At 35.0% G+C, this 22734-nt stretch overlaps 1 protein-coding gene across 3 annotated transcripts in view; it reads right to left on the bottom strand.

The window, feature by feature from the left end:
- The window catches only part of VPS50 (VPS50 subunit of EARP/GARPII complex), a 76657-nt gene that overhangs the window by 32090 nt on the left and 21833 nt on the right, over positions 1–22734 (bottom strand). For all 3 annotated transcript variants that reach the window (XR_009276885.1, XR_009276884.1, XM_058831995.1), the window contains exons 10-19: positions 21406–21448; positions 18596–18694; positions 15501–15641; positions 12167–12302; positions 7513–7610; positions 6723–6817; positions 6005–6103; positions 2591–2681; positions 918–1094; positions 349–467 (exon numbers count right to left, since the gene is read on the bottom strand). Coding sequence is in view for 1 of the 3 variants with exons in the window: in XM_058831995.1 (XP_058687978.1) it covers positions 349–467; positions 918–1094; positions 2591–2681; positions 6005–6103; positions 6723–6817; positions 7513–7610; positions 12167–12302; positions 15501–15641; positions 18596–18694; positions 21406–21448 (1098 nt within the window). In the remaining 2 variants the exon portion in view is untranslated. The remainder of the gene's footprint in view (positions 1–348; positions 468–917; positions 1095–2590; positions 2682–6004; positions 6104–6722; positions 6818–7512; positions 7611–12166; positions 12303–15500; positions 15642–18595; positions 18695–21405; positions 21449–22734) is intronic.

Raw genomic sequence — 22734 nt, 5'->3', positions numbered from 1 at the left:
CTCAAAGCATTTGTCTGCAAGCAACTGTTTTTGACACAACAGAAATTACACATATAAACAACAGCTGCTAAAGAAGGACCTTACTAATCAGTTTTCCACTAACTGCTTCAGGGAGCCTTTATCTGATTTCAAAATGCTCCTTTCTTCATGTTTTGTCTGCAATAATGATGAGCAGTTCAATGTTCCTCCCCATTCTGGAGTTCTAAGCACTGAGCCTTCTAAACATGCAAGCAGCATAATGTTTATTTGATTATTATTCCAACGTTGTAGATTATAGAAACAGAACTAATTAGAATACTGAGATGAAAAGCATGTGAATTAGACCAAAGACACACACAGCCTACTTACCTTTTTATCGGGGCATCTCCTGTCTGCTCATCCACATAATCTCTTTTCAACTCTTCAGGAACATCACTGTCGCTATCATACTCCTGATATGCACTTTTTTCTTGTTCATCTGATTCATACTGTTAAAAAAAAAAGAAAATAATAAATTGACTACCATTATTTTTCTTATCATATTGCCACTCATTTAATGTTGCACTTTGGTCACTTTTTGGCTTTTACCTTGACTTGGATACAAATAACTTTGTCATCATCCTTTCAACCAACAATGTTCTTTAAAGTTGGAAAAAAATAATTTAGGTGGAACATGTCTTGCTAACCTTCAGGAACACTTGACTTCAATGGAAAAAAAGTACTAATTCAGTGCAAAACAGTTGAACTTTAAACAGCATGTCTGGCTTTCAGGCACTTTTACAAGCAAAGCAGCACAGTACTGTAGGTAACAGACTGATGTACTAAGACACTGCCATCACTGTCACACAAAATAAATCATCATTTACTGAAAGCACTATATGCATTTTTTGTTTGTTTTTTCTGTTTGTTTTTTGGTCTTTTCCTGAAACACTCCATACCCCATTGGAAGCCAACACATCTTCTGTCTCATCATCTTTGCTGTCAGCCTGAATTTCAAAGGGGTTTCCTCCGTTACAGTACTGCTCAAACAGCGTTACCGTAGATGAAATTGCTGAGGCAGGCTGTTTACTTGGCGACACTGATGGGGAACGCGATTGCTCCAAGAACTTAAATTCCTATCAACAGAAATAAATTATTTTTCAATATTATGACTCCAGTTCCATAAAAAATAAACGATAAAAACTTCTTGACAATTAACTTTCAGCCAAAGTTCGCTGCTTATTTAAGCATGCTTTTCACATTGGCTCAAGTTTACCTTGAAAGTGGAAACCTTACACTGCTGATCTTTGTACTTTTCGAAGTTTTCTGCCACAACATGCAATATATCTGCATTCTGAAAGTATTTACTGTTCTAAAACAAGGTGAAAACTAATTGTGTTTTTTATTTCACAGAAATAAGGAGATAAAAAAAATACTTAAGTTCTATCCAAAAATGCAGTTCTCGCTACAGAAGTTATTTAGTAATTTACTGAAGTTGAAATTTTCTTCTTGATATTTTATTTTTATAAGTTGTCAAAATTTTTTATTTCTCAAACCCACTTCAGAGTTTCTGATCACCAGGTGAGTGCACAGACTTTTGTAAGTGTATGGACCAAGTAGGACTGAAAAGGCATGATTTTTTTACTTTTTTTTTCCTAAAAAACACAACATACCTCAGATGACATGCAATTTTTATCTATTAAACTCTAGCTATTGATATTCATAATGGCAAAATGTACATTTCCATTTAACTAAAGGTTTAAAGATCAAAACACATGTAGCCAAAAGGACTACAATGTTGGATTTCTGTTTGCTTAACTAAATCAGTAACTTTATGCCATTTTCTGCTGCTCCAGTTCTTTCAGTAGTATGTATGGATTTATAATCCCATTTCTTTTGCTGCTTGATGCTGCCTCCCCTCCTTTCCCTCTGTACTTTTAGTGAGCCAGTAGCCTATTGCTTCCTTCTACAGTTAACTCCACAGAAGCTGCAAAATTATCTTCCTTAACATTGCTGTGCTATAACACTTTCAAACTTCAGCTATAGCTTTAATCACAGGCACCATGTTTTATTTGACAAAACAATTTAATTTCATCCACCACGTGCTAAAAAACAAAAAAAATCACTTCAGATTATTAGAAGGTGAGTACACTAATTACTTGCTTTCAAGTTGGACTTCACAACAGAAGAGTAGTATTTTTCCTTTCCAAATGTGGCTGTATGACCTATGTTTCCAGAAACAGATGCCAAATTGGTACAAGCTAGTGAGTGCTCATGCAACTAACTTTAGGCACTAATCTTTTAGCATCTTACTGTCAGACAAATGATTTAGAAATGAAAAACAGACATATTCACAGTACATTGAAACATGAAAAATAAAGGCTAACATTATGCTTACAACTCTAGCATCTTTCATAAAAACCTGTGCCTGCCTGAAACAGAAACACTACTGTGTTCAAAAACATTCCAAATCCATTTGACTCTTAAGTTTCTAGTATCAAGAAGTAAAACTGAGGAGCTTTTAGAAGCCATTAAAAACATTTGGACAGTAGTTCATGGATCCTACTACTTCTTAGAACACCATGATTCTTTAAGTATCAATACATTTGTATATTTTATTTATAGAACGTACATGAAGCTGCAAAATACTAAAGCTTGATTTAACAGGACAAAGTTCCCAGGTCTCATTCTCCAAAAACATTCTTAGTTCTTCCAGACGGGTTCTGAAACAAAAATGAATACTCTTAATTGGCAGAAAGAGTAAATTAAAAAGTTGGCAATTACTTCACTTCTGCAGTGAAAAGCTCCTTCTAAAACTGTACAAAAAGTTACACTTTAAAACAAGTATTTAAGCAATTCTTCTAAACAACAAACCATTCAAAAGCTGTGCCTACCTAAGCAGTGTATTTTTTATGACATCTCTGGAGAAAGATATTCTTTGACATTATCTCCAAAATTTGTAAACTAATTTTTTTAGTCAAAACCATTACAAATTATAGAGGGACACCTATAATTATGCAGAAGTACTGGATCTTTTTCCTCTGTAAACTGTAGAAAGCAATATAATATATACGAAGACTCCACTAACAGCACAACAGCTTCTGAGAGCCCACGGAAGACAGATGCTTCTTTCAAACACATTGAAGCCAACAGAGAGCAAAGGGAAGTGGAAAGAACTAATACTCTACAGACATCTCAGCTTTTCAAAGAAAAAACTTAAATGGCTATTAATTATTTTCTTATTTTTCTTATTTTCTTATATCTTAATTATTATCTTATTTTCTTCATGGCTTAATTTTATTTTGGTATCAATACAGCAATAAGGAAAAGTAATGAAGCCACTACATCTCTGCATTTCTTCTGTTGTTTTTAGTCGCTAGAAATGCCTCCACTCTGTCATAAGCAGAAACAGCTTTATTAAAGAAACAAAATTTGCCATATAAATGGCAAATAGAAAAGACACCAATAGGTGTCTTAGGACACCTATGTCTATAGGAAAATGAATGCTTTTTGGGATCACACTGCTCTATCTTTTCTTCTTAATATAGGCCATATTGTTTTCTTTAACAATTAACAGTAGGTAAATTATGCACTGAGTTTCTAATTGGGCAATAAAATATTCTAGGAATACCACAAGTTCAATAATGAACTACAAACACCATTACAATTAAACTTTGCTTGCCACGATGAAGTAAGAAATGTGTTGAGCTGTGACTACAGTTTGCTTTGTCTATTTAAATTCACCAGTTAAATACAAATAGACTTCAGGTTCTATTTTCAGGGCATTGAGCACCCATAGCTTGCAGATCTTCTCACAGTAAAGCCAGCAGAAACAACAGATAGAGATGCTGTGAAAACCAGCATTAGAAATTAGAAGTGTTTGTGAGGGAGACTAAGGTGATAGTCATAGAAAAGCAAACACTTGAAAGCCACACAACAGGTTTTATAGCATTTCAAATCTGAAACCAAGGCTCTGACAGAGAAGTTGAACAAATGCTCTTAATTTTCACCAGCATATTCGTCAAGAAAGGGAAATACATGGAGACCTGATGCATTCATTCTGTGAAAAGCTTAAGTGATGAGACATACCTTTTTACAAGTGTATCAGTACAAAAAGTAAATTGCATTTAAAAAAATCATCTTACTATGCTCTTTGCCAAAAGCCCATTCTGATTTATCAGAACAATCAACTTGCACCCAAAAAAAAAGGCTTCCTGTATGCTCTAGTACTATATTCTCTTCTATGCTTTTTGAATCACACAGCCAATTCCTTTCAATATTTTCTCTCTGTTGGCCGTTCTCTATAACACCACATGCCCAGGAGGCCACGCATGTCAAATTACACAAAGAACTGATTACTTCTAGACTCTAAGCATTTCAGCTCTGTGTAGCTTTCATGTACTAATGAATCCTTAAAAGCACTCCTGCTTTTTTCTTTCCCCCTCCAATTAAATGCCCAAGAGAAGTGAAAGCCACACTAGCTTGATCTGAAAAGGCAAGATGCTTAAAGCTTTTATATAAAACAACCTAGGGGATATAGCTCTGAGACAGGGGGTTTTTAAGTCTTTCCTTCTGAGGATAAAAACATCAGCCAATTAATCTTCACAATACCCATGCAGCATAAAACATGTAGAAAGTATTAGAAGGTTTAATATAATTCAATTCATGTCAATAAATATTTCATTTTATTTTCGCAAGAATTACATTATCTAAAACATCACAAGATATTTCAAAAAATTAGTATTTCTATACATATGCCATCAATGTTCCTTAACCTTTATTTTACTCAAAGATAATTCAGCAAATTAGTCTATGATTCCATAAGCTGTTAAACACAAGCAAAACTGCAAAATTATACTCACTTAACCCAACAAGGCATTATGTGATAAGTCAGTGTAGTAAAAGATGGTTAGGTAGACCAAAATCAGTTAATGAAATTCAGTTCAGGTTTCAGAAAAATTTAAAGAAATAAAAATAGGTGGCATCTCCTGACAAGATATAATGTGGATCTGATTATGGCTCAAGCTTTTCAGACAAGTGGAACTGAGGTCTCCATGAAATGTCCAGAAAGAATTCCTAGCTACAAACTACCAAAGCTGGAAGAAATTCCAAACCACATTCTCATCTTCTGAATTTACACACTGTTTCATGTTCTCATGCCCTAATTTTCATACTTCATGGATTTTAGGCAGAAAGCCTCAGACTTTTCAAATGGTTCTGGATGTATTAGTTGTATGACAGCTCCCAAACAAGAGGACAGATCAAGACTAGGAAAGTAAGCGTTTCCTAGAGCATGGAAGGCTGTACTTCTTCTCATATCTTCCTAGTTTTTACACTCAGAGAATGTAATGCTAGACAGCTAGAATTAAAAAGTTGTCAATCACCCAAACCAAAACATTTGTAAAAACAAGGCTACTAAAACAAACAAATAGAAAAGTAAGTTTTGATGCTGTTATAGACATATATCAAATCTGAGTTCAGAGAATGACTGCCCATGACAACACATAGACTGGCCTCAGATATGACAAAAGAGCTGACTGAAATGTAATTCGATCCTGCCAACAAACAAGCCATGAAAACATGACTCAGAAGGAGGGACTCAGTTCTAAATATCTTACTTGATGCAAGACAGAATTGCATATTGAAAAAAACATTTTGTAGTCATATATGATGGCTTTTCTTAAGCAATAACATAGAAAAAGATGGCACAATTTTGCTACAAAGTATGGACTTCAGAGGCGTTGCTCCACAGGATGCAAGGAGACAAGAGGCAACCTAAAAAACTACTGAAATTCCACATTACAAAGTTGTTCATCTTTATCTGGATTGTTGCTGCAGAATTATGATTTTCCACAAACACAGTGGAAGCAAAGGCTACTCTATCCTCTCCCCTTCTCCGGGGTTCAGAGCCTTATTCTCATCAGGAAACATACACTCCTGTCAACCTCAACACAGGATTATTATGCAGTGGAATTCCTTTGGAAAACATTTACCCAACAATAACAAATGTCATTAGAATCATCCATTACACATATAATAGTCTCACCTGTGATATGTCTTGAAATAGTTAACACTTTGTTTTCTGATAGATTCTTGCAAAACTTCAGACTTACTGCCACAAAATTCTTCTCCAACCTGCATCAGCCTAGAGTAATAAAACAAAGTTTAGACATACTTATTAATTTCTTAATACTGCTGTTCCAACTGTGAGTGTAGATGTATCTTCATAAATGCAGAGCACCAATGTTACATTGCAATGTTAAGGTTGCATTCCGTAAAAGTTCTCATTTTCCTTCAAATCCTATCACTGTGTGCCATACACAGAGGCAAAGAGCCATAAGCAAAATAAATGCATTTTTGAGAGCCCACTACACAGGGCGAGCTTTTAGTTCAGTCTCAATCTGCCATTTTATAATCAAAACATAAAGATATAGTGTTATACAGGTTGGCAGTACACAGTATTTTTCTGCTTTACTCAGACTCCCTTTAAAATCTCTTAGAAAAAAAATTGCTTGACCTGCACATCCCATATCCTAAAAGGAAACAATACTGAAGTCATATCACACTTAAGCAGCAAAGCAGTTCAAAGCTACCTCTCCTAAATACATCCTCATAAACTCTCATATATAGAAGAATTGCTCTTCAAGCTATCAGTGCATTTGAATGACATTGGCATCAAAATGCAAGTTAATCAACTGTGCTATCTTATCAGAGCTCGTTTGTGGACATGTATTAAAAGCATCTTTACGACCACACCAGCATACCTGCTGATAACATCAAGTACAAATATGAAGTCATCGTATTTGAAGTTAGACAGATCTGTTCCCAGAAGATATGTTTTCACCTTCAATTGAACATCCTACAAAACACAAATACACGTAATACACTAAAGACAAAATGTGAAGGCTTGGATGCCTGGTTCATTAACACTTGTTAGTTACTTGGACTTATAAATTCTTCTTTTGAGATTTAGAATAGAATTTCATTTTCTGCAATATGGGTAATTTCTTTAAAATAATTTTATAATCAGTTTCTTCAGCACTCTGTAACACAGACAGAGTCTACCCTAGATGCTTTATTGTCAACGCAAAAACAGAACTCAGCCTTTTCATCATACATTTTGGGTGGCACTGCACACCAAACTGACTCAGCAATCACACCAGGAATACCATCAAATCAATCAGGTTCACATAGCTCCAGGTTCTCCATAGCTATGGTTACACCAGAAATATAAAGCAGTATACAGAGAAAAGCACATGTGAAGAAAACAACCTGTGGCAGCACACAGGTTGAAAGAAATGGGATCAGACTGAAAGTCCTGTTACTGTGGTTTGGTATCTTGACTGAGTTTGGAAGCATTGCAACCACTGAGTCACAGAAACTGTGACTATATTTTCGTGGTCTTGATACATTCAAATCAAAACAAATCACTTTTAAAAAAAACCTGCAGACATTTCTTTAAGAACATTAGTATAACTATAACCATAATTAATATCAGAGAGGTGGAAGAGGGAAGGGAATACTTAGGGGGAAGCAAAATTTAAAAACCCATACCTGCCATATTCGTGAAAGCCCATGCTCCAATTTCTTTTTTACATAGTTGCGGTCAAAACTGTTCTCTTCAGTTCCAATAACATTGTTGCCATCTGAAACTTCAGGTTAAAGGCATTGTAAATATTTCCAATAGCTTTGAAAATGATCTTACACATTTTCTTAGCTATTGCCCTACTATTGATTGTGCAAACTCCAGAAGAGCTACTTTGCTCTAAACCTCTGAATGGAAACGAATAATGCACATATAAGCATTACATGCAAATGCAGACCAGGAGAGTTTCATCACCTGCATACCAAATACCTGTCCCAGTAGTGTTCCTTAGGTACTAATGTACTTCAAGGATCACAGAGAGCTAATCCTGACTGACCCTTGCAGTTCTTCATTGCTAGGCTTCACAGCTTTTTCCAGAAAAAATTCCTCGCTCAGTTTCACCTTCCTTAGAGAAAGAGCAATTTTTCATTTTGTTGTCTACCAAAGAAGAGTCCAGAAACATAAACAACATACATCTGTCCTCCATTCATCAGCATCAAGAAATTTTTATCAACAAAGTAAGTGATCTTTCCTTGTCATGCCTCATCCTGAATCCAGACCTTGCAGTCTAGATGAGTGTCATGTAAATATTGTGAGTATCTTACTAGAGGCCAGTAAGGAATGGGATGCTGGATACAGGATTTTTATCAGCTTTTTGAGATGTGTGCAGAACAGACCCTGCAGCACTGTCTGGACTACCACATATTTAAAAGAATGAAAGAAAAAACATCCACTAACAAGAATTATTATGACTTCTTTCAGACACTGACAATTCAATTAAACCAAAATAACAATAGAGCACAGCAGTCTGACCATGTTCTGATTGTATCTTCTTCAGATCATCTGGTGCTCACTGTCAAGTGAGCAGTTTCCTTCTGTAACAATCACCAATTATAAATAGCACTTAGCAGTGCCTCATTCTCCCAGTCCTAGGACAGACTCTTTGTAAGAAGAAGAGTGTCATGTACATTGTGCTTCTCTTCATCAACCAGATTTCTCTTTTGAACCTTTGAGAGTATGTTTCTCAGAACAAGAACTACTGCCTATTATAAGAATGTTTATATAGGTTTAACAGGAACAACAAAAACATGACATCTTCTACATCTGTACCTCCATTTAAATACAAAAAATAGATGTGGGGAATATGAATACTGAGAAGGATGCTGGCCTTACTTGATTTCTTTCAGATGGAGCCATAAGGTGTGGCTGGACATGTTATTAAATTATGAACTTTATCAAACACTGAGAAAGCTTTATCTGTAAGCTAGAGATTACAGTAGTGAACATACAAACAATACCAAGAACAACTGGCAAGCCAGTTGAGTTAAAATGCCTGCCCACAACGCTGGAACTCAAGGACACAGAACCAGCATAAGAACCAGCCAGAACGTAAAAGTTCCAGTACTTTGAACTGAGTAACTCCTCATCAAAATTAAAAATATAATAAAACACAGTCTGGAATTTGGGTTTATATTAGGGATATTCATTTTTCAAGGCTGCAAACCTGTGTTCGACTTTTTCCTCTGTTAAGACATTGAGAGTGCTTTTGCAGGTTAACTGAGAATTTACCCTAATAACTTAAAATGAGATGATAAAAGGCTGTTTTATGTGCAAACAAGACCTAAACATATTCCATACTATATCTACTGTTGCAGGGCATGCAAAAAATTTTCCTTATGAAAGAAAAATCACGAAACAAATATTACCCACTGCCTACATGAATCTAGTAACTGTACCTATGCTTATCATCTGAAAGTAATAATTCTGACAAATGCATTTTCCTGATCTTCCATTGAAGATTAAATGAAACATAGACAAAAAGAATCTAAGAATCCAATTTGTATAAACAGAAAACCTCTAAGTGGATTTAACCTTTCCCAGATTATCAAGGAAACAAAACTAGCCATGTTAGCCACAGCAACCTCCCCTCTTTTAAACTTCTGCAGACTGAAGCCAATGCTAAACAAGTCAGTCTCTTTGTCCTTTTCTCTAGATTAAAACCACAGTCCCTGTACTCACGAACTGCCATTCATGGAGGAATGGTTGGACACACACTGCAACATAGATGTTATTGTTCACCAAATAATCAATGGAATATTATCTCTCTGTCAGTCTCCCAGTGGTCCTGGTTTATGGCTGGTCATGCTACAAAGTCTTGTTTCCAGTCTTTTAATGAACTGCACTGCAGTTAACTTCACACATGCAAACACATAAATTTAGGATAACTTCCTTGAAAATCAAGGACTGCACAAGCATTTACACATTTTGCATTGAGGATTTTGGAACAGCTAGAGAACACATACATATTCATAACTCCACATAAAAACAAGGCTCAAAACCATACAGGAGTTATTATTCTAGATGCCTGATTTAAATATAGTAATTCTTCAGTTTTTTCATAATTTCTCAAAATTCAAAAAGGCAGCTTTCAGTCATAACAAAAGGTTTTTGCTTAATCCTTGCTCAGTAGAGGAAAGCAAAAAAAAAAGGATTCAATCAAATCTGTCTTCTAGCTTCACTCTTTGAATACTAAGCAAGTCTTGCACAAAATTTAAACACTACTATAAAAGAAACATTTTGAAAATTAAAATGGTTGAAATCAAATTTACATCCTGCATCACTTCTTTCTTGCTTTTCTTTGACTCTTTTACAGATACTAGAGCTGGTACAAACTTTTACCCCTAGGATTACACTTGTGAAATCAGGAGTTTAAATGCTATTGTGCTCATTTTGCCACACACTTTCAGGTCTTCTGTCTCATGAATACATGTAAATTACATAAACATCACAGTAAATTTCATGGTATGTGAAAATCCAGCTGAACCAGACAAGCCCTCACACAAACCACTGTGACTTCGAAGTTCACTTTGCTTTGAGCAGGTAAGAAAAAATTATCTGTCTAGGTCCCTTTAAAACTCATTTTCTGTTTGATTCTTTACTAAAAACATAAACAATGCTCTGGGCACAACAAACAGTGTAATGGAAAATTTTCCAGTAATTAGTTTATTTTGAGGGATGAAACCCCATATTACATCAATTTGCTGTTTACCGTACAAACAGCAAAATCATAGACGAAGTAGCAGCTCATTAAATATGATGCAACATTTCATGTTATGTTGATAATTTTAGTTCACTAATTTTATCCTCAGTTCGACTAAACAAGTTCTATATATAAATACTTAATTCTGTCTTTCCAAGGACTTCTTTTGGATAAGTTTCACTACAAAAATAGATAGAGCTTTATAAATAACATCTTTCAAGTCCAGCTTCTCACTTTTATAGTTCTGCCCTAAGATCAAGAGCCCCTTTCCACATTTAAGGCACTTTCCAAGAGTGCTGAGATTAACTGGGACAACACTGGGACAGCCATGAGTTCCCAAAATTATAAAAGCCACACATAGTGGTACATCTACTGCTCCAGTCTATGGGGCTTATTTGAGGAACAACTTCATCATAATCTCCTGAACTGCGTCCCTGGTTCCCTCTGACATACATGCCCATTCTACAGGAATTCTCCTCTTTGACTTTATCACGTATCACAGCCATTGACTGTGTCTTGAAATCAATAAGTATGAAATGAGAATCCCATGTACAGTTTTAATAATTACTGTAGAATAAGCAATGAGTTTTAGAAAAAAAATAACCAGTAGATATTAATAGTCCCTCTGAAATTAAACTCTATTTGTAAAATTCCCTTCTGCGTGCTTTATCATTGCTGAGGCATTTAAAAAAGTGATTCAGTAGAACACTATATTTCAGTTGTACATTATAGCTAAGCCATATCTCCAGAAAATTAAAAACTGGGTGACAGAAGGTTAGTAGTAAACATACCAAAACACTCTGGCATGCATTTAAAAACAGTGCATTTAAGATTATGCATCTGACTGTATATATCACTTTATTAGGCTTAATAGTTCCTGTAGAAGGCTTTAGAGTGCAGATTATTTTCTTTCCTCAGGATATCACAATTAACGACACTAAGGGGAACTAGTTTTATAAGGGCATATGTGGTTGAATTAGGAGTCTACTATGATCATTTTTCCATTAAGTAAGTTATTTATGGTACCTGCTTGATTTTACATCTGAAAAAACACAGCAAAATGGACACAGGAAAAGAAAATGTAACTAACTTATTTAAACTGTAAATGTAAATATTATTGAGAATGGGCAATTCAATCAAAACTTCAGAATCTTTCTTCACATAGCACATCACAAAAGCAAATATTTCAACACTGAATTTTACATCTGATATAGCTATAAAAACTTTCATCTCAAGCAATGGCTTCAACTCAAAAAACAGCTCCAGCAATCCAAAATAAATTTTTTTACTAAAAAAAAAAATTTTATTATTTTTTTTAAGATTTCACACAATAGAGGAAGGACATTTCCTCTAAGCACCGTTTACAATAAAATAATTTATATGTGCAAGACTGGCGCATACAAATATTCATTAGAAAATTAACCTTATACTGAAGGGTAAAAAAATCCAGTGAGTGCTTTAGTCCTTACTGCATACTATCAGCAAAAATGGTGAAGGCACTGAGTCAAGACCACAAAGATATCGACATAAATTAATAACTTGAGCATAAGAAAAGGTATTTCCAAATATCAGAAGTTCCTTACCAGAAGACACAACTTCTGCCTCATCTTGGTCATGGTTCTCATGCCACTGCATCGTCCGATAGTAACTGAGCATGACTTCCCAGAGGGCTTTGCAGAGATCAGCAAGGCATGGAATGTAGCTGTCTGACGTAATATGCTGCAGAACAACAAAAGAGCATCATGAAACTTCAAAATCATGTTCATTTTTTGCTGCAGCAAATTCATACAGCTGAGCTGGCATGCATCAGTTTCATTTTCAAATGCATTTTAAGAAGTGACAGATTCCTGATTTTTGGTCAACTAATCAAATGTTGTTCAAAGGTACAAAGTGTTTTTGTTAGCATCTCTTATTTTCATTTTCTCAGTTGGCCTGTATATTAACTACCTCTTACATTTATTTTACAGTGACACAGATACCGAAGTAAGCCCATCTCACTATCAGAGGGATGCAGCCACCCCTGAGCGTCAGTTCAACGACACAGACTTTTGTACTTCAGTGCTACAGGGAAGCCTTCCTGGAAAACACCCCATTGGGTTGAATGATCTTTAAAGAAGTAGTTTTAAAACAAACAAACTTGCTGATTCAGCAATTTTCTCTACTAACTTATCAGGAAATGTCACTCTTACTGTATTCCGGGGCTTTTGGTAGCCAAGATCTAAAGTTTGCTTGTGGAAATCGCTACACTTGAAGACATACTGACTTTCAGGTGGACAGGAAGTAAGGATTGCTTACTAAATACCAAGATAACTCCACTTAAACTAAAGAGAACTGAATTTCTTTAAGCTTATACTAGAACAAGGAAAATCAAAACTTGAGACTGAAACAGCCAATCTTTGCCCTGCTCCAACAATATTCAAAAAGAGAAAATATGTAAAAGCATGGCATATTGCTAAGGAAAGAAGCACTCAGTGAAACAGTGACTCTGAGTGCACACATACTAACTTTCATAAATGCCTAAGAATTTCTGAAAACATTATTCTTTTTTAAGATTCACATTACTATAATATCCAGTATCTGACTTCCAAAAAGATGCAAACAAAACAAAGAAAAAAGCGACTGCAGTCCCTCACTACCCATACACAATGGAAATAAGCTCGATGAGTTCATTTTGACAGATTTTTAGAAACACATAGCAGAGTTTCTGCCTCAAAAGGAATACTTCAATTTTATATTACTTCCCTTGCTTAATTAAAGTACTCCACAACCCTTTACATGTAAAGGGCAACCTGGCTTAACAGCATAGGCAGCCTGAAGAGGGTTCTCACTTGAACTAAACTAAGAGAAAGGCTCGTATTTCTGTCTTAAACAATTTATTCCCCAACAACTGAATACATGAGATGAAAACCTACTGTTTTTTCCACAGGAAGTTAGAAATTTAATTGCTATGACAGTTCATCTTATTCAGCACCCTGATTTCACAAATGCATTACAACAGGTAACAGCCAACACTGATTTCCCATCTGCAGCTTGTCCCTAAATATAATAGTTTCCAAGATAGTAATGAAAAATTTTAAAAGTAAATTTCAATGCAATTACAGCAATATTCATAGTACAATGAAGTCCCAGAATTTGAGTACCTTCTTTATACAGAAGACCAGCTATTGCAGGGTCACATTAACTTAAGCAGCATCTCATTAAGGCTTTGCATAAGTAAAACTAATAGAAATTATGAGGTACTAATTTTGTAACCATGCAGTTAAAGCCACCCTCTTTCTGTGTATTACAAAATGTGGTACTTCCAAGTACCTGAAAGATCCCTCCACATGCTCAAGTACAAGGATAAATAGCAGCACACAACCTGTACTTTAGAACTGGTCAGAAGCAGCTCAGTAATAGTAAGTGTAAATAAATAGGCTTAGTATCATTAGTATTTGCAAGAAATGAGAAATGAACTTAACGACTTCTGTAAGTATAAAGCTAAATAAAAATAAAATCCTGGAAGAAAAGTTCATTAGAAACAAAGAAACAAAAATAAAACCACACTCTGAAGGCTTATAGCAGAAACGTGAAAGGACTGCAGTCCGGAGAACAAAGATCAGGGTCTGCTGGCTTTCTGTAGCCAGAATTCATTTCAGTTAAGTGGAAATACCAACTACCCAGAAACCTACTCATTATGCTCATGAATACTAAAGTCAATTATTCCAAATAAATTATTTTGCTTATCACACTCACTTTTATTTATATGAAGGCTCTTAAGATTATATAAGCTTTTTAAGTCAAAGAGGCACCTATTTAAAATGAAATGGTTTACAATGCAGATGTGTTGTTTACTAGTGGCAGCTACGTGATCCCAGGAGATAAGTGAAAACTGAATTAAAGCTTTCTCATAAAAAAATTTAAAGTTCAGAAACTATTTAGGAAAAAGAAAGGCACCACTGCACCTTTGAAACAATCAGCTTTAAAACTTTCAGAAGAGCAGCAATAAAAAAATAAAAAAAAAGACAAAAAACAGAAAATTGATCAGAATATGAATTTTTTTCACCATGTGACTGTATTTTAATTTAATAAATTGCAACTGATGGGGTGGGTCCTTAAGTTGATGAAGTATGATGAGGGCTTAAGTCTTTGACTGAAACTAACATCCTAAAGAACATTCAAGATAGAAACATAATTTCAAATTGTAATTCAATGTTCGAGCCACTTAAAATAACTCATGTTCTTCTTCCCCATCACGGAAGTTTTAGAAAATTTCTCAGGGTATAACGGTAAAATCCAAACTGAAAAACCTAAGAGTGAACTAAAAATGCTACTCAAAGTACAGTAATTCATTCTAACAACATTAAAAATATGCAAGAAACTGCACTTAAAATTTGTAGCACAGGAAAATATATGTATATTCCCAGCCCATGATCTGCCTATCATCAGACTTTTGCATCTCAATATTATAGCTGTCCCTTATCCTGTCATCAAAATTGCAAAATTAAATATGAGAATGAAAATGAATGACACAAAGTCAGAAATAATAGGAAGACTCAAATTAAATTAGAATCTTTACAAGAATTCTTACTGAAATGTAGTATCAGAGAAATTGTGAATACTACCTAAATGCACTGGAATAAAGTTCAAATACAATAATTATTCCAATAACTACTTCCAGTAGCATATCATACTGAAGACACACATTTTTAAATCTTGGTGTTTATTTGTCAGATGGAGTGGACAGTAACTCCAAGGTGCTAAGATTTAGTGCAATCAAAATCAACATTAAGTTATGAGTAACAAATATCTCAAATAGTCATAAGTTGTATTAAGAAACTAGAGTAGCTACAGGGTCCCTACTGACAAAAGGTACACCTACAACAGTGAAAAGATTCAGATGTTTAAAAAACATACATATATGCAAGAATTACATACTGTACAGAGGTCTTTGTATTGTAATTTCTGAAACTTGGTGTCTGTGTTTCCTGCACACAGCTCCACATATCCAAGGACTACTTGAAACACGGTGTTGTGAATGGCTTGGGTGAAGTGCATATGTAACTGGTCCATTGCTGTCTGAAAGAAATGGAGTAACAAAATCAAATAGTAAAATTCAATTTGTCATATGCCATCATCTCTTAGCCATCATCTTTTAACATACATATTTTTCAGTACTGAACACTTGTAAGCATGTCCTCCAATCTCCCAAAAATACCTACCACAGATCTTGGTAATATTACAATATGGTCACATAAAAGAGTTCAGGTATTGCAAGTAAAATCAGTTTCCTCTGCTATCTTCCCTCTGTGATTTCGGTTTTTTTATGCACTGTCACTAGTAAATATTAATAATATATAGCTAATTCCAGAATTTGCTCACTCATTTATTTACCCTCCCAATCACTGATAATGTGTCAAAAATAAATTACTTGAGATTCATACTCTTTCTCTCAGTGGAAACACTGCCAACTAAATAAAAAACATTTCCTTTGCAATCATTAAAATTAAAAGCACAATTACAAAGTCTTCATCCACTTTCCAGAGTGAAAATCCTAAGTACAACTAAGCATTAGAGAAAGGCAAGCACATGATGTAAATAAATTTCCTATAACACTCCTGTTTTTGGTAGGAAAAAAAAAGACATCTGTTTGAAAAAAAAAGACTACCTTTTCCAGGAAAAAGTTACATGTACTAAAAGTTACATAATGACTGTGTAAGATATTGGTTTTGCCATAATCATGCCTGAGTTTCAGGTCAGGATGTATCCCAAGTGTCCCTGTTGTTAATAAATTGCATATAACATTATTCCATTTCAGAAACTGAATTTTCTCACCATTTTCACATACATATAATCAGCAGATTTGAAAGTGTTCAGTTTCACTACATCCTATTTGACATTTTTAGCTACTGACAAGAGCTGAAACTCAATCACTCCATAAGAAATGAAGAAGCAATTCTACTTAAATCCCATTGAAAACAGACCATCTTCTATAGCTAGTCCTAACTTGAATTAGCCGAAGAAAACAGAATGACAAATTAAATAATGTAAAGTATTGAAGATACCGAAGGATCTTGACATTTTGTTTACTGAGAAAAGGTAAATATGGGAGAGATTTGAATAACAATGCAATTGAATTATTTTCAGGGCAAGTTTAAAATATATACTTTTCTAGTAATAAAAAAATGTCAAAACCAAGTCACTCTATAATGGAACAAAGCAAGCAAAACCATGCAGTAAAAAATAACATTTTCATTTTGTCAGAAACTTCATTCCTCTCCAACAAATATCTGTCTTTCTCAACATGTCATGCACTTGACATGCAGTGAATTCACTGGATCTATTTTTATTCAGTAAATAAGGAATTCAATTCAGTGCACTAAAAAATGAAAAAGTCTAATTAATCTTCTCCCCTGATTTTAAGGTTGCAATCTTTAGACATTCCAATAGTTCTGCACATTAACTAAGTATGGGAAGATAAATCCATTTCTATCCCCTATTGCAGAGCTACACTGTTATTACAGTCAAGCCAGGAAAGAAAGAACCCAACTTCGCTAGAAAGGTTCTAATTAGAAAGAAGCAAAACACACAAACAAAAATTTAAGACAAACCCAAGAAAGGCAATCTTATATCAGATATGCTCCTGAAATCTGGAAAGAGCATTAAAAAACCCAAGCATAATAAAAAATTATTGGGGCTCTTGTCCTGCCTTCATCAGGGGACAGGTGCTTTGACTTCATCTTTAGCAACTAAAGCTTTCTGGGGGAATCTCTTCCCTAAGTAAATCAATCCCTGTTACACTGCCACCACCACATGCAGCCTGTATTATGAGCACTGATCACTAACAAAACATACCTCCAAGACTTTCATGTCTCCTCATCCCCTTTACTTCACAAGACCTTGGTATTAGCTCCCATACTTCATACCTTCTGAAGGAAACTGGTTAATTCCTTCTCAGAGAAACAAACCAGTATGAAGACTCAAGGCAGTGCACCAAACGGAAGAGAACTCCATCCTATGTGAGAACTTAGGTCTACTCTTATATATACACAGAAAATGCTCTAGGCACACACAGATATAACCTTCAGGACAGGTCCACAGTATGTGTTTGACATGCCATGGGATGTATTTTACTGCAAAACAATCCATCTCCTCACGTGTTACATTCCCATCATTTTAACAGCACAATATAAAATGGAAATACTCAAGGCAGAGGTTGTGCACAACCAAAAACAGACCTAGCTATAAAAAATAGTATTCACATGGCCAAACAGAATGAATAGTGTGAACAACAGTATAAACAGAGCTGAAATATGCAACAGTTACAGTTATAACATGTCCAAAAAACTACAGGTTGCAGTAACACACAGCTTACCTTTAGCAAGTACTGTTAAATTACATGAGCATTATAAAAACATTTGTATATATATATATTTGGCAAGATCCATCAGCATTAGTGCGCTGGTTTTGGATAGCATAGAGTTAATTTTCTTTACAGTAGCTGGTACAGAGCAAGGGGCTGTGTTTTTAAGTTGTGCTGGAAACAGTTGATAATTCAGAGATGTTTTAGACATTGCAGAGAAGGGTTTACACAGGGTCACTTTTGTGCTTCTCACCTCAATCCCCCAGAATGGGCTGGGGGTGCACAAGGAGTGGGGAGGAGACACAGCCAGGACACCTGACCCCAACTGACCAAAAGGATATTCCGTAATATATGGTGTCATGCTTAGTAATAAAAGCTGGGGCAGGAAGACAGAATGGGGGATGTTTGGAGTGATGAAGTTTGTCTTCACAAGTCCCTGTTACACATGATGCAGTCCTGTTGTCCTGGGGATGACTGAGCACCTGCCTGCCCCTTGACTTTGCCATCACACCAAGGAGGAGGAAGCAAGCAGCTGTGTGGGGCTCAGCTGCCACCTGGGATTAAACCAGAACAACTAGGAAAAGAAATTTCCATCACAGTACTCAAAGCTTTATGCTGTGACGTGACTTCGTGCTATTCTTTGTGACTTCGGCAGAAGTTAAGTACTAACCTGTGTTTTTCCAAGCAGCCTGTAAGCCTGTTGAACCTTTGTATAATGATTGATATCAAAATTCTTGCATATTTTGGAAAGTGCTACATCCAATTGTTCCTATAGAAATGAAAGAAAAAAGCTGTTAAACACTAAATAAAAACAGGCCAAGTAATACAACAACAGCAAGTGAGGAAGATGTTTATTTAAACAGTGTGATAATTATGGTTGTAAAGTAACCGAGACTGTGTGTGACTGGACTGTTCTGAGGTGTTTATGTGTTACTTCTTGCAGTGTAAGTGCTTCAGTGTCAGCCAAAGGATTCCACTACTCCCAAGAACAAGCAAGAACACTGAAGATAAATTCAGTGATGTTTACTTTGAGAAGGCCAGGAACATCAATATGGGAGAGCTGGGATTTCTAAGCTGGTTTACTTCTACCTCTAAGAAAAACGCAGATCTGGGGGTTTCAGCTCAATCAATTAAATTATAGACTTCTTAACCCTCTGACTGCATCTCTTAAATGGAACTAACACTATCCGAATTAAAAGTTCATTGGCAAGACAGCCATTTATAGAATACTACATCAGTGCAACAATCAGTCAACAATGAGTCAAAAAAGAAAGACACACGAATATGGGTTCTGCCAGCAGAGCTGTGTCAGAGCATACTGAGTAGCTATGCAACAAATTAAGTTCACCTATCATGTAAACTAAGTGAAAAAAAAACTTCAATGGGATCATGTATTTAATGACTAATAAAGCTTTCAAGAATTTGATTGTGTAGCTTAATAACATAATGCTCATGTAGATGCCGTAATACAGTCAGATACACAACCTAACTCTAGTTCTTTTCAATCAACAATGAAAAAATAAAAACAGAATGGATCAATAACATATAATAACATACACAGTTAACAAATATTTTCTTTCCTTGCTAGATACTAAAACCATTTCACTTCTTATTATTTAATGATCTTGCAATCTTACAGTCTTGCTCTTAAAAACAGAAACCACAGTAGATGAGTGTTTAGTCTGCTATGTACTTAATCCACTGGAAAATTTTCATGAATTACATCATTAGTCACAAAATATTTTTGATGTAAATCCCAGAGATTTGGTGGGAGTTGTTCATTGTACTTTCTTCCCTAAGCCAAATGGTAAAAGAACAACTAACCTAAAGATTCAGAAATTCTCTAAAACAGTAGTCAGCAACTTGAATTTCAGAAATATACTTATTTTTAAAAAAAAAAATTTCCTTCTGTTGTTTCTTGCAGAACAGCTGTACAAAGAGAAAAACTGGGATATCAAACTGCCCATGAATAGAGCCCTTAAATAGAGAACATTCATCTTTTCTATTAAATTTTTCAATAGTTCTTTCCACTATAACTACCTTGCATTTTTTTTGTAACATACTACAAAAGTAAAATCTATATTAAAATCAAAATTTTAAAAATATAAAAAAAGGAAAGAGGAATGGACTTAAGTAGAGGCACTAAACTATGGAAAATACTTATTACTGAAATCTTAACTAGCAGGATATTATTCTAGATTAATTTCTCAGCAATACTCCATGGAACCCAGGATTATTATTTCTTCCATATGCACAGGCATAACTCCAGTAGAAAATAAGATACTTTCACAGGAAGAAAATAAGATATTTCTATAAATTCAAAAATAGTAAATAAAAATCTTGAATGTGCTTATTTAGGTAGCTGTGAACTGCTTTCACCAACCAATATCACACAGTTTATCATATTTTGCTAAGACCAGAATTTGCTCTTCAAAGCTGTTACTGGAAGGAAGTAAGGATGTGTGTCTCCTTTTAAGCAACATCAGTATTTGCTCACAAGGAGAAAATGAGTGCTCACTCTTACAGAGCCTGTTTTAGAGTGGGAAGAAAACAGTCATTCCATCAGCTCTTTTGAACCAGACATGCTCTGAATAATGCAGTATCAAAGAAAGACTAAAGGAACAAAAAGAAGCTTTGCATAAAAGCTGAAGTACAAAGACGTAATTGAAGGAAATTGACAAAGTTTTAATTTTACAGGGAATTAAATACCAAGGTATGATAAAACATGTACTAGTCTGACTTTCTGAAGAACATGTAACAATGGGTGTAGACAGCTGCTCAAATAGATAATTCAGGTTCCTGCTAAACATTACACGCATCACATACACATTATACATACCTACATTGCTAGACTTCTGACAAAAAGCTTGACAAGTTCCAGCTCAAAATTACCTAACAGTGGAGTTCAAAGAATTCCCTTTTTCCCCACCAATTTCCAGGAAGACACTTAACATTTTATTTTCCTTTGCTTTTGTGATATTGTCTACCAACTAAAACCAGCTTTAGTCTCATCCTTCACAGCTATCCAAGTCTTATTTCCTACAGCTTAGCACTGGTCCTATCCAGCAGTTTCCAGTTTGCTGACCTCTACATTTTCCTGTGAAACTGTGATCTCTTGTATAGCTTATCCAAACCTACTGGCTTGCTATTAATTTATTTTCACAACTCTTTAGAAGTTCAATACTTCAAGTGTTATGTGACTTTTTTAATTCGACTGCTCTACCACTTACAGTGAGCACAACTAATGAACTGGGTCATAAAACGATAACATATTACAGAGCATCTAGGTTGATTATAGCACTGAAGTCTATATGAACAGCAATGGCTACAGCATCCAAAGAGAGTATTTGAAACAAATGTACACATTCTGTAATTGCTAACAACATTTTACCAGAAATCTCTAGTACTTAGAGACTAAATCCTAGGACATACTTAGAGATTAAATATTAATATACTTAATAACAGTATATTAATTCTTACCTCTATTTGTTCCAGGGTGTCTTGCAGTTTTGAATTTAACTCACTATTGATGAATGAAAAAAATGTTTAGAATACAATTATTGCTAATATAAACAATTCAGACCATTTCTTATTTCTAAAAACCCTGCTACTGAGCCACAATATAGTAGCTCATCATAAACCATTTAGCTGCTTTTGCTGTGTCAGACTGGCACCATCACATCACTGCTATGTGGAAAGGCACATTATTCTAGGTTTGTAATGCAACAGTGTTAAGAGGGTCTAAATAAGACTCTGTCCTGCTAGGATTTAACCAAGCATTCAAAGACATTCCCAACCCCCAAGAAACTTGCTATAAATGTTTTTGTATGGCACTGTGGTCTACAACAGAACATACCCAGAAGGGTCAGGGCTGTCAAGTCTTAGCAAACTACAGTAATTTTTTAATTTGTTGCTCAGGAACCACGTACAGAAATGCTATAGGAAAAAGAGAATTTAAGCTTTCTCAGAAAAATTTTTAAAGTTTGTATAACAAATTAACAAAAATAGCTACCATAACAGAAACTACTTAGGAAAAAGAAAGGCACCACTGCACCTTTGAGACAAACGGCTTTAAAACTTTCAGAAGAGCAGCAATCAAAAAAAAAAAAAAAAAGACAAAAAAAAAGACTACTACGGTTTTGTTTTGAAGGGTCAAAGCAACAAAGAAATAGGCACAATATTCTCTTCTAGCACAGAAAGCACAGTTTTCATTAATTAATCACCACATCTGATTTTAGACAACTTCCTTCTGGGCTGTGAATCTTCTTCTTAGGGGCCAACATTAATTATCAAAAGACAGATTCTAGCATCTCTGTTTAGTTCCCTGTGCTTAAATGATAACACCCATCACCCTCTTTTTTGTTTCCATTAGATAAATTGGGTACAACACCCACCAAAGAAAAGTTTAAGTAGAAAAAAAGGCAGCAAAAAGCCCATTAAAAACCATTAAACACTAAAAAGAGTAGCCAGTATTTCTTTATTGTTTCTCTACATGCAATGAACCTTCAAACAGAATGACCTCCACAGTAATGTTACTACACCTCCTGACGGAGCTTACGAGCATTCCCTGCAATTTCTTTTTTTTTTTTTTTTTTAAAGCAATGAAAACATTAAATCTTTCTAAGTTAAGAACTGCAGCTATTTGGATTCATTTTGATTCTGAGATTCTGAAAGCAATTTCTTCATGTCAGCATGAAACTCTGCACTTGCTAATTTCATTCACAAGATTCAGGGTATGTTATCCTGCAGAAGCCATCTTACTATAGGCAAATTAATTCCAGAATAAAAACTTCTCATTAAAAACTCAGC

Source organism: Poecile atricapillus, chromosome 2, assembly GCF_030490865.1.
Source record: "Poecile atricapillus isolate bPoeAtr1 chromosome 2, bPoeAtr1.hap1, whole genome shotgun sequence".
NCBI lineage: Eukaryota > Metazoa > Chordata > Aves > Passeriformes > Paridae > Poecile > Poecile atricapillus.
Note: the sequence above shows the minus strand (reverse complement) of the source record. Positions and strands in the feature narration are given on the sequence as shown.